At 47.1% G+C, this 16558-nt stretch overlaps 1 protein-coding gene across 1 annotated transcript in view; it reads left to right on the top strand.

Annotated features, from left to right (window-relative positions):
• LOC137384869 (dynein axonemal heavy chain 3-like) overlaps positions 1-16558 on the top strand; it is a 613990-nt gene that overhangs the window by 403098 nt on the left and 194334 nt on the right. The window contains exons 40-41 of the mRNA XM_068059481.1: positions 12595-12785; positions 14578-14673. Coding sequence (XP_067915582.1) covers positions 12595-12785; positions 14578-14673 — 287 coding nt within the window. The remainder of the gene's footprint in view (positions 1-12594; positions 12786-14577; positions 14674-16558) is intronic.

The following is a 16558-nucleotide window of genomic DNA, read 5'->3' as shown; positions in this document are numbered from 1 at the left end:
CCGCTTCCCGGGAAGCAGCCATGACACCGACATACTTCGACTGTCCCAGGTATCACAGCTTTTCAGGTTCCCCACTCACCTTCAGGGATGGATTCATGGGGACATGGCTATCCATTGAAGACATGGCTACTCACACCTGTGAGGAACCCTCACACTGCAGCAGAGGAGAGATACAACACCTGCCACTGCTCCCTTCGAGTGACCATCAGGGAGGCCTTTGGGCTGCTGAAGATGATATTCCACTGCCTGGATCAATCTGGTGGAGCCCTGCAGTATACCCCAGCGAGGGCCTTGTGTATCGTGGTGGTTTGCTGTGCTCTGGTCAATCTAGCACTGCACAGCGGGGAGGACTTGCATGACAATGAGATGCCTAAGCATCATTCCTCCACCGATGAGGAGGTCGCAGAGGAGGGAGAGGAGAAAGCAACACTGGATGGTGAAGACCTTGCATCGGAGGCCAGACAGATTGAGCGACGTGCCAAGGAGGCAAGAGACATCCTCATAATCACCCTCTTCCAGCCACCCTGATGTCCACTCACAGGGACTGCAACAAAGACTCATCTTAATGCCTGTAGACTGTCACCACCTTTCCATTTGTGTCCCCTCACTTGCAACCAGCTGCAAATCGTGTTAGTGCCCTTAATGAGGGCTGTGGCCATATTGGCATAGGGGGAAGGGTAAAGTTAGCAGCTCACAATTCTTCTTCTTTGGCCTCCTTATCTCGAGAGACAATGGGTAAGTGCCAGGAGGTGGTCAGTGGTGTGTGGAGCAGCGCCTGGAGTGGCTATAAAGGCCAATTCTAGAGTGACAGGCTCTTCCACAGGTGCTGCAGAAAAATTTGTTTGTCGGGGCTGTTGCACAGTTGGCTCTCCCCTTGTGCCTCTGTCTTTTTTCCTGCCAACTGCTAAGTCTCTTCGACACGCCACACTTTAGCCCCGCCTTTATGGCTGCCCGCCAGCTCTGGCGAATGCTGGCAACTGACTCCCACGACTTGTGATCAATGTCACAGGACTTCATGTCGCGTTTGCAGACGTCTTTAAAGTGGAGAAATGGACGGCCGGTGGGTCTGATACCAGTGGCGAGCTCGCTGTACAATGTGTCCTTGGGGATCCTGCCATCTTCCATGCGGCTCACATGGCCAAGCCATCTGAAACGCCGCTGACTCAGTAGTGTGTACAAGCTGGGGATGTTGGCCGCCTCGAGGACTTCTGTGTTGGATATACGGTCCTGCCACCAGATGCCAAGTATTCTCCGGAGGCAGCGAAGATGGAATGAATTGAGACGTCGCTCTTGGCTGACATACGTTGTCCAGGCCTCGCTGCCATAGAGCAAGGTACTGAGGACACAGGCTTGATACACTCGGACTTTTGTGTTCCGTGTCAGTGTGCCATTTTCCCACACTCTCTTGGCCAGTCTGGACATAGCAGTGGAAGCCTTTCCCATGCGTTTGTTGATTTCTGCAGCGAGAGACAGGTTACTGGTGATAGTTGAGCCTAGGTAGGTGAACTCTTGAACCACTTCCAGAGCGTGGTCGCCGATATTGATGGATGGAGCATTTCTGACGTCTTGTCCCATGATGTTCGTTTTCTTGAGGCTGATGGTTGGGCCAAATTCATTGCAGGCAGCCGCAATCCTGTCGATGAGTCTCTGCAGACACTCTTCAGTGTGAGATGTTAATGCAGTATCGTCAGCAAAGAGGAGTTCCCTGATGAGGACTTTCCATACTTTGGTCTTCGCTTTTAGACAGGCAAGGTTGAACAACCTGCCACCTGATCTTGCGTGGAGGAAAATTCCTTCTTCTGAAGACTTGAACGCATGTGAGAGCAGCAGGGAGAAGAAAATCCCAAAAAGTGTGGATGTGAGAACACAGCCCTGTTTCACGCCACTCAGGATAGGAAAGGGGTCTGATGAGGCGCCGCTATGCTGAATTGTGACTTTCATATTGTCATGGAATGAGGTGATGATACTTAGTAGCTTTGGTGGACATCCAATCTTTTCTAGTAGTCTGAAGAGACCACTTCTACTGACGAGGTCAAAGGCTTTGGTGAGATCAATGAAAGCAACGTAGAGGGGCATCTGTTGTTCACGGCATTTCTCCTGTAGCTGACGAAGGGAGAACAGCATGTCATTGGCCGCAAACCTGTCGATGAGACTCTGCAGGTACTCTTCAGTGTGAGATGTTAAAGCAGCATCGTCACAATTAAGGCATAATGGAAAAAGGCTTTCAGACCGTGATTGTTAATGATATGAACAAAAAAAACTTTTAATTAATCAATACATGTTATATTTCGTGCACCATGAGTCCCCAAGTGTGGCTAGGTGTTTTTCTTAATCTGTTTGTGAATGCCTCTACAAGGTGCACTCCCTGCGCTAGCAGCTGGGCTGGAGGCAGGCTGCTGATCAGTCTGCCCCTTGGCCTGGGATGGCTTTGGCGGGTGTCCTCTTGCTGCATGAGGCCTGGAAGGCCCCAGCTGCCTGAGGGTGTCCTGCATGGATGCAGGACTCTGGAGCTGGGCTCACTGGCAGCGGGGCTGAGGAGCTGGTGTCTACACTCACAGGACCCTGAGGGCTGTGGTGGACAGTCTCTCCTCCTCCCTTTCCAGGCTCACTTGAACCTCACTGCTGACCAGAGAAGGACAAGGAGTGGGAGAAATCTCCAGGCTCCTGTTCCTTCTCTCACCTTGCCACTGCTGCATTGGGCTCATGGCCAAGGCCATGGTGTGCAGGTCTGCACTCATCTGTGGGATCTGACTCTCCATGAGGGTCACCAACATCTTGATGGATGAAGTCATGCGCTGACATGCCTGAGACATAGCAGCATTCATGGCATACATGGACATCTCCATCGTCCGCTCATGGTCATGCGTGGCCTCTGGCATCTCCGCCAGATGCTGCCTTACCTCTCTCTGCAACTCCAGTATGCCCTGTGCTGCTGACACCAGAGGCTTGTCATCAGCCTGGAGCTCAGCATGGGCCTGACCACCCACAGTCCTCCGACTGTTAGAGGCCTCGGCTGTCACAGTCTCAGTCAGCAGCTCAGGCATGTGTGTGGTGCTCTCACCAGCTTGTGATCCTGATTCTACAGCTGAGCTGTGACCCACCGAGGTGAAAGTATCAGCGCTGGTGGAAGGTGCAGGAGAGTCATGGGACAGTGTATCCTCTAAGTGGTCCTCCTCCTCAGAGGTGGACAGCTGTCCCACAGCAGCTGCAGTCTCCTGTGCACGCCGACCTGCATGAGGGAACACAAATATGTGTAGGTTAGGCAGTACAGATCTCATCATGCCAACTGTACGTGATGTGTCTCGACAAAAGTGATGTGTATGTCAGTGGAACCCAATCCTCGCTCTCTTGTGCAGAGACTCCAGTCTCTCCAACTGAGATTCCGCAGCCACCCTGGGTCCCCGCCAATTTCCTTGGCGGTGGTAAGAGCACACAGATCAGGTACTCCTCCGCCAGTCTGGCCCATCTCCGTCCGGTTGTGGGCCCTCTTATCCTGAAAGAGGAAGGATGGAGATACTGAAAATTTGCAGAGAGATCAACATAACACTTCTGCTACTGACAGCTCTTCATCCCCTACTGGGGGATCTGATATCTCTTGTGCTGACACACGCAGTCAGGGGAGGTTTTTAGGGTGAGCTATGAAGGAAGGTGACCATTTGGCTGAGATGCATCCATGCATCTGTCAGGATGAGGTGATGCCTCAGCCCCTCTGCCATCATGTGGTAGTGCCACCCTCCCTATGTCACGCGCCCTCCCACGTAGTCACATGCAATCCCCAAAAAGGAGAGTGGTATGGAGCATCCACCTTGGCCGAACACAGGAGGTTGTTGACCCTCATTTGGCACTGCACCCAGTTGGGTCAGGTAACCCCATGGCTGCTAACCTCCTCAACAATCTCCACCCAGGCTTGCTTGGTCAGGCGGTAGGGTCTCTTGTCATCGCTGGGGAAGAGAACCTCCTCCCCTCCCCTTGGAGAATCTGCAGGGAGGCATTACTAAAGTGTGGTGCCACCCTGTGTCTTGCTTTGGCCTCCTGTGCTGTTGGAGGATCCAGGAACTAGTCCAGAAACGTTTTCACCTGGTCTCAGCTGTCAATGTCTCCAAGGCAGGAGTAAATGCAGGGCTGACACGTCTTTAAATATGGCACCAGAACCTGCTCGGAGTCATCTGACACTATAACTGGCAACTGGCTTTCCACCACTACCACCTGATTGGTGTGGGCCCATGTCTCCACGATGCAAAATGGCCAACCGCCATGTGATGACAGTGGGGCAGCCTCCCATGTGACGTACGGGGACAGCGCCCATTTTCAGGCCTGCCGCCAGGACCGGCGGTGGGCTCATTAAATTCAGCCCGTTGGATGCAGGTAGTCCCACTGCTAAACTGGTCTGCTTTGCTTCCATTTTGTGCTCCAAAAAAGCAACAAAATGCAAAACAATTTCTCTCCCAGTTTTGCTGCTGTGACTTAACTGTGAGAGGGTGCGATGTTTTCTAAATATGTATTGTCAAGAAAACATGCTATGCTGAATGAGGATTTTTCATTCATCAGTTGGAAACCTACATTAAACTTGTGAAAAGGAAAGATGGCCCCCACAATTTGTGGTGAACATTCTAGGAATCAAATTGGGGACGCATGACTAATAAGGCTCCCAACCAGGACAATGGCTTGGATAGCTGAGTAGATTATCCAGTATCATCCCCATTATAAGGACATTCAAAGCCTTCTTGGAACATCCACTAGTGGAGACGTACCTCCAGGGAGTAAACATTGGCACAATATAACTTGGGACAGATTTGGGTTTTAGATTCTGGACTTCAATAAAGAAAGAAAAGGGACTGAGAGAACCATATGACAGTCTCCCCAATCTGTGTAAAACTTGGAGTTTTTATTACATACAGCAGACAGGCTTTTGAGAACCAACCCATGCAAAACCCCAGTGGGGCTGTGTGTCTCTCTCTCCCTCTCCCCCAGGCATCACAAGTTTCCAAACCTGTCTGCAACTGTGGAACAGCCAAGTCTACCGTTGCTACAGACAGAGACCCTGGGGGGACAAAGCACCTACATCACTGTCTCCACGAAAACCCTGAACCAGGTGGACCAGCTACAAGTGCACTTCTACCAGCTAGAGAATTTGAAACCAAGAATTCAGCCAGACGACAACTGAATTACCAGACTCCGCAGACTGTATATTATTTTTACTTGTTTGGGACTCTAATCCAATCCAAACTATTCTTCATCACTCTGTAACCTATTTGTATGTGTGTTATTCTCATGTGTGTGTGTGAAAGTTGGAGCGTAGTTTTATTATTTTGCTTAGATCGGGTTTAGATTTTAAGTACAATAAACTGACTTCTTTCTTGTTTAAATGCAAGAAAACCTGACCGATTGGTTCTTCTACGATCATAGCACATAAAGGGTTAAACACTCACAGAATTGGTAAGCACATTCAACGTTTAAAAGAAATAAACGCTGTTGCAGTCAAACAAGGAGAGGGACAAGAGGGGAGCCTTGCGACCCCTCCTCACCTGATCGTAACAGAAATTTTGGGGCTCATGTCTGGGATCAAACCCAAAGACAAATGAGAAATTGGAAGTGAGAAACCAAATTGATCCCTCGCAAAATTTAAAAACTTCAGTACATGTTTTCTCGTGGTTTTCACTGCTAGAGTACTAAAATATCAACATTCGATACCAGGACCTGCCAAACCAGAGTGAAGTAGCTTGGAACAGGTTAAAAGCCTATCTATTGATGAGTTGAGGAATGTAGCTGAGCAATTAGGGATTACTGTCGGTCCAAAATCTAGGAAACCTGAAATCCTAATACTTGTGGCCAACCATTTTGCACGTGAACCTGAAGACTGCGAAACAGGTTTAGAGTCAGAAACAGACAGGCTAATGTTAGCTGAGATATAGCTAGAACAGAGGAGACTAGAATTGGAATTCCAAGAAAAAGAAAAAATGAGAACTTTCCAGAGAGAGAAAGAGAAGAGAGAGCATCAGGAAAGGGAAAAAGAAAGAGCTTTCCAGAAAGAGAAGGAGAAAAGGGAATTAAAACGACACGAACTAACTAGGGGAAAACTCAATGCAACCAGTGAAGGCACGACTAGTGAGAGAGCTACCCCTAGCTCAGGACTGAGTGCTGAGCTCATAAAGTACTCCCAGTTGATAACAAAGTTTAATGAGGGGGATGTGGAAGCATTTTTTGTGGTCAGCAGAGAGCTAGACACTGTTATTACAAAGCAAACTAACAGAAAAGCCCATGATGTTATTCACCGTTGCCTGATGAGCTTCGTCAGACGATGAGATACCCAAAAATGCTATCCTGGGTAAAGGTTTGCAAAGGAAACTCGACCCCAGTCTGAATGCCGACCCCGGAAGCCCGACATGACCCGGCCCGAATCCGACATGTGTCGCCAGATCTCGTCGGGGTCGGGTCGGGTAGCAGGCGTTTACATCAGTACATGGGTAAAGGCCTGCTGCCTGACTCGACCCTGACGACATGTGTTGGGTTTGGGCCGGGTTATGTCGGACTTCCAGGTCTGGCATTCGGGCTCAGTTGGGTTTCCTTTGCACATCTCTAATCCTGGGCGCGTATGAGCGAGTACTGGAGGCATACCGCCAAAAATTCCAAACCTCTCCGAAAGCAGCCTGAACAAACTCGCCTCGAGTTTGAAAGAGTTCAGTCGCTCCCTTTTGACCAATGGATACTAGCACTGAAGATACAGCCCACATATGAAAACCTCAGATGTGTGATCCTTCTTGAGGAGTTCAAAAACTTGCTTTCCCTTTCCATTAAAACCCTCGTAGAGGAATAAAAGGTTCCAAGAGCCAAGCAGGCCACAATCCTGAAAGATGAGAGGGTGATAGGAACTTGAACAGCCATGGGTGAGAAGATAGAGCTGGAAACACAGGGGCCCCTCCTCAGGCCAAAAAGGAAGGTGCTGAGAACAGGACTGATGCCCGAAAGCCTGTATGTTTCCATTGTAACAAGGCAGGTCACCTTCGAGCTGACTGCTGGAAGTTATGGGAAAGACCTATAGGATTAATCAGGGCACACAAGACCAGTGCAGGAAAAGGTGCCCTGATGGAAAGCAGAGCAGACAAGGCTATGGCTTTAATGGCGGCAGTAAGACCCAGTAAACCTACTGCTGAGAGTGCGGGAAAACCTAACAAAATCCTTAAGAGTTACCAAGATTTTGTGTCCCAAGGAAAGTGAGGCCTTGAGTAAGGCAAGAAAGCCCATACTCATACTTAGGGATACAGGGGCCACACAATCCCTTCTGCTGGGAAAAGGCATAATCTTTCCCCAGAGAGTGCATTGAATGCAAGTGTGCTAGTAAACTGTATCGAAGAAAAGTATATGCCCATACCTTTATATCAGGTGCACCTGGAGTGTGACCTTGTTTCAAGACCAGTGACCGTGAGGATTGTCACTAGTTTAACTGTGGATGGGCTGACCTGGTGGGGATGAAGGTGGTAGCTTCCCCTGTGGTCTTAGAGAGACTGAAAGATGTCAGGGAGACAGAGCAGTTACAGGTAAAGGTCCCTGGCATTTTCCCTGTCTGTGTGGTGACCCAGTCCATGACCAAACAAGCTCTGTCAGAGGAGGCTGAACTGGCACTGCGGACAGAAGACCCTGCTGTCTGGCTATCCTAAACCTTCTTCGGAATTTAGAGGAACCAAAGGAAGTGTTCAGCAGGTATTCCTTGGTCAAGGCTGAGCAAGCCGACCCAGGGTGAAAAAAGTTAGCACAGAGTGCCCAAACTGAAGCTGAAGCAGAGGGAGATCCACAGTACCACTATTTAAAGAATGAGGTGCTGATGAGGAAGTGGAGACCTCCTCACAGACCAGCAGATGACGAGTGGACAGTGGTTCACCATGTAATGGTGCCGCCGAGGTACTGTAGAGAAATATTGAGAATAGCCCACAAGATTCCAATGGCTGGACATGTCAGTATCAGAAAAACCCAAGCCCGCATCAGACAGCCACAACTCCACAAGGATGTGGTGGAGTTCTGTAAGACTTGCCACACATGCCAGGTTATGGGGAAGCCTCAACCTGCAATAAAACCTGCACCCCTAATTCCCATACCGGCTTTTGGGGAACCATTCAGCAGCGTGCTGGTGGATTGTGTTTGGATCTCTGCCGAAAACAAAAGGGGCTACCAGTATCTTCTCACCATTATAGATGTGGCTACCTGATTCCCAGAAGCCATTCCCCTAAGAACAATCTCTGCCAAGGTAGTGGTGAAGGGGCTAACCCAATTATTTACCCGATATGGGCTGTCTGTTGAGATCCAGTCAGATCAGGGCACGGATTTCATGTCTGTTATCTTTCAAAATGTCATGGGTAATCTGGGCAGAATCCAGCTAAAGTCCTCAGCTTACCACCCACAGTCACAAGGGGCTTTGGAACAGTACCACGAGTGCCTAAAGACAATGATCAGGACATACTGCTACGAGTACCTCCATGACTGGGACAAAGGGCTGGGATTTCTGCTGTTTGCTACTGTGACTCACCCAATGAGTCTACTTGCTTTTGTCCCTTTGAATTAGTTTATGGACACGAGGTGAGAGGTCCTCTAAAACTAATCAAGGAGAGGTTTTTGGGACAAATGGATGAGCTTTCCATGCTAGAGGAGGGCCAAGAGAATTCCCAAATTGAACCTCCTCCTGTCCGGTTAGCCAACACTGAAATGTTAGAAAAATTAGACACCACACTCTCCTATTTACATGCAGAACAAAGAGGAGCAAGAGCAAGGCTGCTCATGCCATTTACAGAAATCTGCAGGGACCAGAAAAATTCCCAAAAAGGCAAGCCAAAAATGAGGGAGCTGCCTCACTTAGTTGAAGTGCCACAGGGGAGGTGCAGTGAAAGCTGGATGGACACCTGCAAGCAGTAATGTCCCAGAGGACATAGGGAAGATTAGAAAAAAACCTCCCCAAAGTAAAGGGAAAAGGGAAGGAGAAATGCCCTAAAGTAAACAAAACTTGTGTAAATCACCAGAAAACTAAACGTGAGGTCATTGTGGATCTACCCATTGAAGAATTCAATGATCAGGTCCCAAATCCAAAGCTAATCAAACCCAACAAGTTCGATTCAGAACTCAGCAAGCACAAGGGCCTGGAGGAAATCTCAGACACCTCACATGGGCTAAAAGACAATGTATCACCCACTATCACTATAAAATTAAGAATTATCAATGTGCTGGAACCTGAATAATTAAAGCCATGTCTTGTGGAAACAGCAGTTAAGGGGTTAAAGCTTGTACAGACAGGGAAACTTGCCACCAGCAGTAACAGAAATTTGCACACTGCAAACTTCACCAACAACCACATGTATATTGAGATGAGCATTCCCAGAGTACTACAGATTGATGCTAGAGAAACTCTAACCCCATTTGACAGCTCATAACCAAAAGAAATGCAATTTTTAATGGTACCTCATCCAAAAGGAAGGATGATGACAAAACTCCAAACTTAAACCAGAAATGGCTGTTGCAGACAATGCCAGCTGCAGCAGTTTGAAGATTAATGTGTAAGATTGAGCAATGAGAGCTTGAGAATGAATGCGTGTACAGTTTCTTTTTTTACCTATGACCTGATAATTAAATGCTCCTGTCGTCACATTTCATTCCACGTGGTGGGGAGGTGTCAAGCAAACATGCTATGCTGAATCAGGATTTCTCATTCATCAGTTGGAAACTTAGATTAAACTTTTAAAAAGGAGCTGGTATCCTACATTTAACTATTAAAAAGCTGGCAGCCAAGATGGCCCTCACAGTTTGCACCTCACATTCCAGAGGTGAGGTGAGAGTGACTGCCCTTGACATCAAGGCAGCATTTGACCGAGTATGGCATCAAGGAGCCTTAACAAAACTGTAGTCAATGGGAAACAGGAGCAAAGCTCTCCCACTGGTTGGAGTTATACCTAGCACAAAGGAAGATGGTTGTGATTGTTGGCGGTCAATCATTTCAACTCCAGGACATCACTGCAGGAGTTCCTCAGGGTAGTGTCCTAGGCCCAACCATCTTCAGCTGCTTCATGAATGACCTTCCTTCAATCATAAGGTCAGAAGTGGGGATGTTTGCTGATTATTACACAATATTCAGCACCATTCGTGACTCCTCAGATACTGAAGCAGTCCGTGTAGAAATGCAACAAGGCTTTGGACAATATCCAGGCTTGGGCTGATAAGTGGCAAGTACCATTCGTGCCACACAAGTGCCAGGCAATGACCATCTCCAACAAGAGAGAATCTAACCATCTCCCCTTGACATTCAATGGCATTACCATCACTGAATCCCCCACTATCAACATCCTAGGGGCTACCATTGACCAGAAATTGAACTGGAATAGCCATATAAATACCATGGCTACAAGAGCAGGTCAGACGCTAGGAATCCTGCGGCAAGTAGTTCACGTCCTGGCTCCCCAAAGCCTGTCCACCATCTACAAGGCACAAGTCAGGAGTGTGATGGAATACTCTCCACTTGCCTGGATGGGTGCAGCTGCAACAACACTCAGGAAGCTCAACACCATCCAGGACAAAGCAGCCCACTTGATTGGCACCCCATCTACAAACATTCACTCCCTCCACCACTGACGCACAGTGGCAGCAGTGTGTACCATCTACAAGATGCACTGCAGCAACGTACCAGGGCTCCTTAAACAGCACCTTCCAAACCCGCGACCTCTACCAACTAGAAGGACAAGGGCAGCAAATGCATGGGAACACCACCACCTGCAAGTTCCCCTCCAAGTCACACACCATCCTGACTTGGAACTATATCGCCAAACCTTCACTGTCGCTGGGTCAAAATCCTGGAACTCCATTCCTAATAGCACTGTGGGTGTACCTACCTCACATGGACTGCAGCGGTTCAAGAAGGCAGCTCACCACCACCTTCTCAAGGGCAATTAGGGATGGGCAATAAATGCTGGCCTGGCCAGCGAAGTCCACATCCCATGAATGAAAAAAAAATAAGGGCATTGAATTGGCAATGCATGTCTAACAAAGCTCTCATCCAGGACAATGGCTTGGATAGCTGAGTAGATTATTCAGTAATACCCTTGTTAGCAGGACTTTCAAAGCCATCTCATAGCATTCACCATTGGAGATGTATCTCCAGGGGCAAAACATTGACAATACAACCTGAGAGAGATTTGAGTTTTAGACTTTGGACTTCATTAAAGGAAAATAAAGGACTGAGAGAACCATGTGACAGTCTCCCCAGTCTGTGTAAAACTTGGAGTTTTTATTAAACACAGCAGACAAGCTTATGAGGGCAAACCCATGCAAGACCCCGGTGGGGCTGTGTGTTTCTCTCTCTCGCCGAGGTAACATTGCAAGTTTCCAAACCTGTCTGCGACTGCAGAAGAGCCAAGTCTACTATTGTTACAGACAGAGACCTCGGAGGGGGGGGGCGGGGGGGAGAAAGCCACTTAGATCACTGTCTCCAAGAAAACCCTGAAGCAGGTGGACCAGCTACATGTGCACTTCAACCAACCAGAGACTGCAGAACCAAGAATTCAACCAGAAAACAACTGAATTACCAGACACCACAGACTGTATAGTATTTTTACTTGTTCTTGACTCTAAGCCAACCCAAACTATTCTTCATCACTATGTGTGTGTGTGTGTGTGAGAGTGAAAGTTGGAGTGTAGTTTTATCATTTTATGTAAATCGGGTTCAGATTTTAAGCACAATAAACTAACCTCTTGTTTAAACTCAAGAAAACCTCTCCAATTGGTTTTTCTATGATCAGGGGGTCTTGACAAGATATTTGTAAAAAGGATGTTTCCCCTCGTGGGAGAATCTAGAACTAGGGGTCACTATTTAATAATAAGGAGTCGCCCATTTAAGACAGAGATAAGGAGACATCTTTTCTTTCAGAGGGTCGTGAGTCTTTGGAACTCTCTTCCTCAGAAGATAGTGGAAGCAGAGTCTTTGAATATTTTTAAGGCAGAGGTCGATAGATTCTTGACAGGCAAGGGGGTGAAAGGGAATTGAGTTAGACGGGAATGTGGAGTCGAGGTTACAATCAGATCAGCCATGATCTTGTTGAATAGCGGAGCAGGTTAGAGGGGCAGAGTGGCCTACTCCTGCTATTAATTCATATGTTTGTATCGCACATGAAAGGGTTAAGTAGTTAAGGGTTAAGAATTAGTAAGCATATTCACTGTTTAAAATAAATAAACCCTGTTCCAGTCAAACAAAGCGAGGGACAAGAAGGGAGACCTGCGACCCTTCTCACCTGATCCGAACTGTATCGGAAGTTTTTTTTCTCAGAATGTTAAGCAGGCCTGTCGATTTTACCAGTAAAGATTTTATTGTGTGAATCATTCCTGCCTCTGTGCTTCAATGTTCTCGAAACAGAAGGCAGTGTGTGTTCTGACTTGCAGAGGTTTTGCTGAAACAACTGCTGTAAAATAGAAGAGCAGTTTTCTACCTGAATTTCCTTACTTCACAGAACCATGTAAAAGTAAGCGTTTCTAGCAGAGTGTCTCAATGTTATTTGATTAATTAATGAAAGCAGGTTTATTGCCCACAGAGCAGGTTTGGATGATAGTTGCTTGTGTTGTAAATGGCAGGGATTGGAGGGAGCGGCAGACAGTCAGCGACAAGGCTCACCGCATTTATGGCTGACACAGAGATCTTCCAGGTCAGTATTCAGAAAATGTACACACTGGCCGAGTGGAAGGATGATCTGAAGAAGGTGTTACGAGGGGCTGGTCAGAGCGGCACTCCAACTGTCTTCCTGTTTGCTGACCATCAGATCAAGGTAACTACTGTGATGTTGCCAAGAGCAGAATCTTTAACACTCACTATCCCAATCCCACAAAGTTCCAGTGGTTGGCGTGTTTCGATTTTTGATTTGCTCAGTGTGGCCTGTGTGTGCAATTACCTTACAAAGTTTAAATACAGTCCTTTATTATCAAGATTTAAAATGGGTGTCAGGGGGTACTATCCTATATAAAGCACACATCAATTACACCGCCGTCTACTGGCTATGTGACTGCATTCGTAATCCAAACAGTGTGAGTTCACTCGAACGATCAGTTCTAAAAAATAATAATCTGGTATCTGCAAAAGTGACCATTGCTGTGAGAACCCAACTGGTTCATTAATGTTATTCAGGGAAGTAAACATGCCGTCCTTATCCAGTCTGACCAAATATGACACCGGTTATGGTTGTCCACACTATCCTCCTCTAACACCTCCACTGTTGTCCGAATGGCTGGGACTGCTCTCGCCTGCTTCCATTCTTATCTATCTAATCGAAACCAGAGAATCACCTGCAATAGCTTCTCTTCCTGCTCCTGTACAGTTTCTTCAGATGTCCCCCAAGGATCTATCCATGGCCCCCTCCTATTTCTCATCTACATGCTGCCCTGTGGCAGCATCATCTGAAAACATGGCATTAGTTTTCACACATACGCTGATGACACTCAGCTCTACCTCACCACCCCCTCTCTCAACTCCTCCACTGTTGCTAAATTATCAGACTGCTTATCCGACTCCAGTACTGGATGGGCAGAAATTTCCTCCAATTAAATATTGGGAAGACTGAAGCCATCGATTTTGGTCCCCGCTCCAAACTCTATTCCCCAGCTACCGACTCCATCCCTCTCCATGGAAACAGTCTGAAATTAAACCAGACTGTTCTCAACCTTGCTGTCATATTTGACCCGGAGATGAGCTTCCGACCACATATTCGTGCCAGTACTAAAACCGCCTATTTCCACCTCCGTAACATTGCTCGACTTCACCCCATCTCAACTCATCTACTGCTGAAACCCTCATTCCTGACTTTGTTACCTCGAGACTTGACTATTCCAACACACTCCTGGCTGGTCACCCATATTCTACTCCGTAAATTTGAGGTCATCCAAAACCCTCTGCATGTCCCAGTCCACTATCACCCCTGTGCTCACTGACCTACCTTGGCAACATCTTGATTTTAAAATTCTCATCCTTGTTTCCAAATCCCTCCATAGCCTCATCCTCCCTCTCTCTGGAACCTCCAACAGCCCCACAACCCTTTAAGATATCTGTGCTCCTCTAATTCTGGCCTCTTGTGCATCCCTGATTTTAATCGCTCCACCAGTGGTGGCCGCATCTTCAGTTGCCTAGGCCCTAAGCTCTGGAATTCCCTCCCTAAACCTCTCAGCCTCTCAACCTCACTTTTCTCCTTTAAGACACTCCCTAAAACCTACCTCTTTGACCAAGCTTTTGGTCACCTGACCGAATATCTCCTTTTGCATTGGTGTCAAATTTTGCTTTATAATGCTCCCACAAAGCACCTTGGGACATTTTTATTATGTTAAAGGTGCTAAATAAATAGAAGTTGTTGTTATTGTCACACACAAATATAGCTGACTCTTAACTGCTCCTGAAGTTGTATTGAAACCAGTACACTGGCTCAAGGAGGTGTCTCAAGGAGGTGTCTCATCACTACCTCATCAGGGCAACTCTTGATGGGCAGTAAATATCAGCCTTGCCTGAGAATGACTATTAATAAAATATATTGTGTATCTAAGTGACTAATTCTCCTCATCACTATTTTATATCAGGATGAAGCCTTTCTGGAAGACATTAATATGATTCTGAACACCGGGGATATCCCCAATTTATTTGATAATGAGGAAAAGTGGGCAATAATCGAAAAGGTAAGATTGACTCTCACCACCAGATAAATTCCCAGAGACTCCACTCCCAACAAGGACTCTTACTCAATATGGTGTGGAATTGGAAAATTAAAACAGAGAACACTGGGTCCATGTGAACTCCTGGACTGGTTTACATCACCTGAGGGGGTTGGAGAGGAATTTTGCAGAATATGTTTGCTCAATTGGCCCTGGGTTTTCTCTTTTGTTGCCACTGCCGGCGATGGTAAGGCTGCGGGGGGGTGGGTGTGAGGAGAGAGTCTGTCGAGGGGGAGGGTGAAGGAACGTTTAGTCATGATGCTGCAGCCATCATGGGGCAGGCTTGATGGACCAGCTGGTATTCTCCTGCCCTCAGTTTTGTGTGTTTGTAATATTAGCGGCTGTAAAATTGGGTGCGTCAGGAGTCACAGAGTCCCCACACTCCATCGTCCAATCAGTAACAGCAGCAGATTGTAAGCGTTCTCGCCTGGAGTGTCTCTGCCTTCACCTCCATTGGCCGACACCCCTGGAGTGAGCTCTCACCAGGTTGTAACTCATTTTGATCACCTGTGCTGCAGTGTGTGACTTGCTTAAAGTTGTGCCAAGCCCCTCACATCAGGGTCCAATATCACAGTGTGTAGCATTGCCTGATGTCCTATAGTGAGCTCCCTGTGTGGGAACACCAGGGGAATGTAGAGCAGGGGTTGCAATTGCCATTCTGTGTCCGACATTGTCGGGGGACCAGAAAATTTGCCTTTCGAAATGAAGCTCCAGACTCCTGCGAGAGAGGAGCAAACTGGTGCTGGACAATGATGCAGAAATGACAGCCTTGTGAACAAATGCAATGGTTTCTTTGTGAAAAATATCACTGTCATGCAGACACCCCCCCCCACCCCCCCCCAACTGCCAAGAATGAGGCATATTCATTTTGTCACATGAACATTGATTTTAATCTATTGCTGGAGTGAGGAAATGACTTGATAAACAGATCAGCCATAGCTGGAATAAACATTAGCTTGGAGGGACAGAAGGGCTATTCCCTGCTCCAGTTTAACCCACAATGGGCTTTGAGCACCAAATATTGTGTGCAAGAAGAGACATTCCAGGGTCGGCTAAGACAAGAGAATCCACAAACAGACATGGTCAGACCAGCTAATCACATGACTAACTTGCTTGGCAACCTGGGTTTTTCTGAATTGTACAAAGAGTTTGAACTGGAAAAGACGGTTTGCTCCTGGACTGAAGAAGACCTCTGCTGTCTGTCTGCTCCCATCTCTTTTTCACAGAACTCCAAATCCACTGAAGATACATGAACCCCAAGAGAGAAAAGTCTCCTACAGTGAACAAGGTTTAAGAAGAATACTGGGCCCCAACGAAAAGCAAGATCTACCTACAATCAAGGACTTTACAGTGGACTCGAAGAACCGTAATAAAAACCTTCTTCAGATATTACATCAAACTTTTCCACTTCATTTCTTCTGCTCTTTTCAGTCTCTGCCTGCATATGTGTATCTCGTATGCATGCTAGCATGGGTGCATCGTGTATCCATAGGAATTAACCGAATTAGAGTTTAAGTTTGATAAAGTTCAACCTTTTTTCTTTAAACCTAAGAAAACCTGTTTATGCTGGTTTCTTTGCCTTATAATTGGAAGTTAGTGAACAAGGATTCACCAAGGGGGAGCTAAAAACAGTGTGTTTAAAATTAAATCCTGTTACAGTAAGACCAGGTGAAGGCTGAGAGGAAACCCTAGACCCCTTTCTCACCTGCTCGTAACAATCTCTTTTTTATTGATTTGTTGGAAACTCTCCAGTGGATTTTCTGGGTACCTGTTGCCCCAGTGCTGACCTGGAATGATCCCATCACCCAGCCCAGGAGAGCCAGTAGTACTTCTCCCTGTCCATTGACAT

This window comes from Heterodontus francisci, chromosome 27 (genome assembly GCF_036365525.1).
Source record: "Heterodontus francisci isolate sHetFra1 chromosome 27, sHetFra1.hap1, whole genome shotgun sequence".
Classification (NCBI taxonomy): domain Eukaryota; kingdom Metazoa; phylum Chordata; class Chondrichthyes; order Heterodontiformes; family Heterodontidae; genus Heterodontus; species Heterodontus francisci.
The sequence above is the reverse complement of the archived record's forward strand: the minus strand, read 5'-3'. Positions and strand labels throughout refer to the sequence as shown.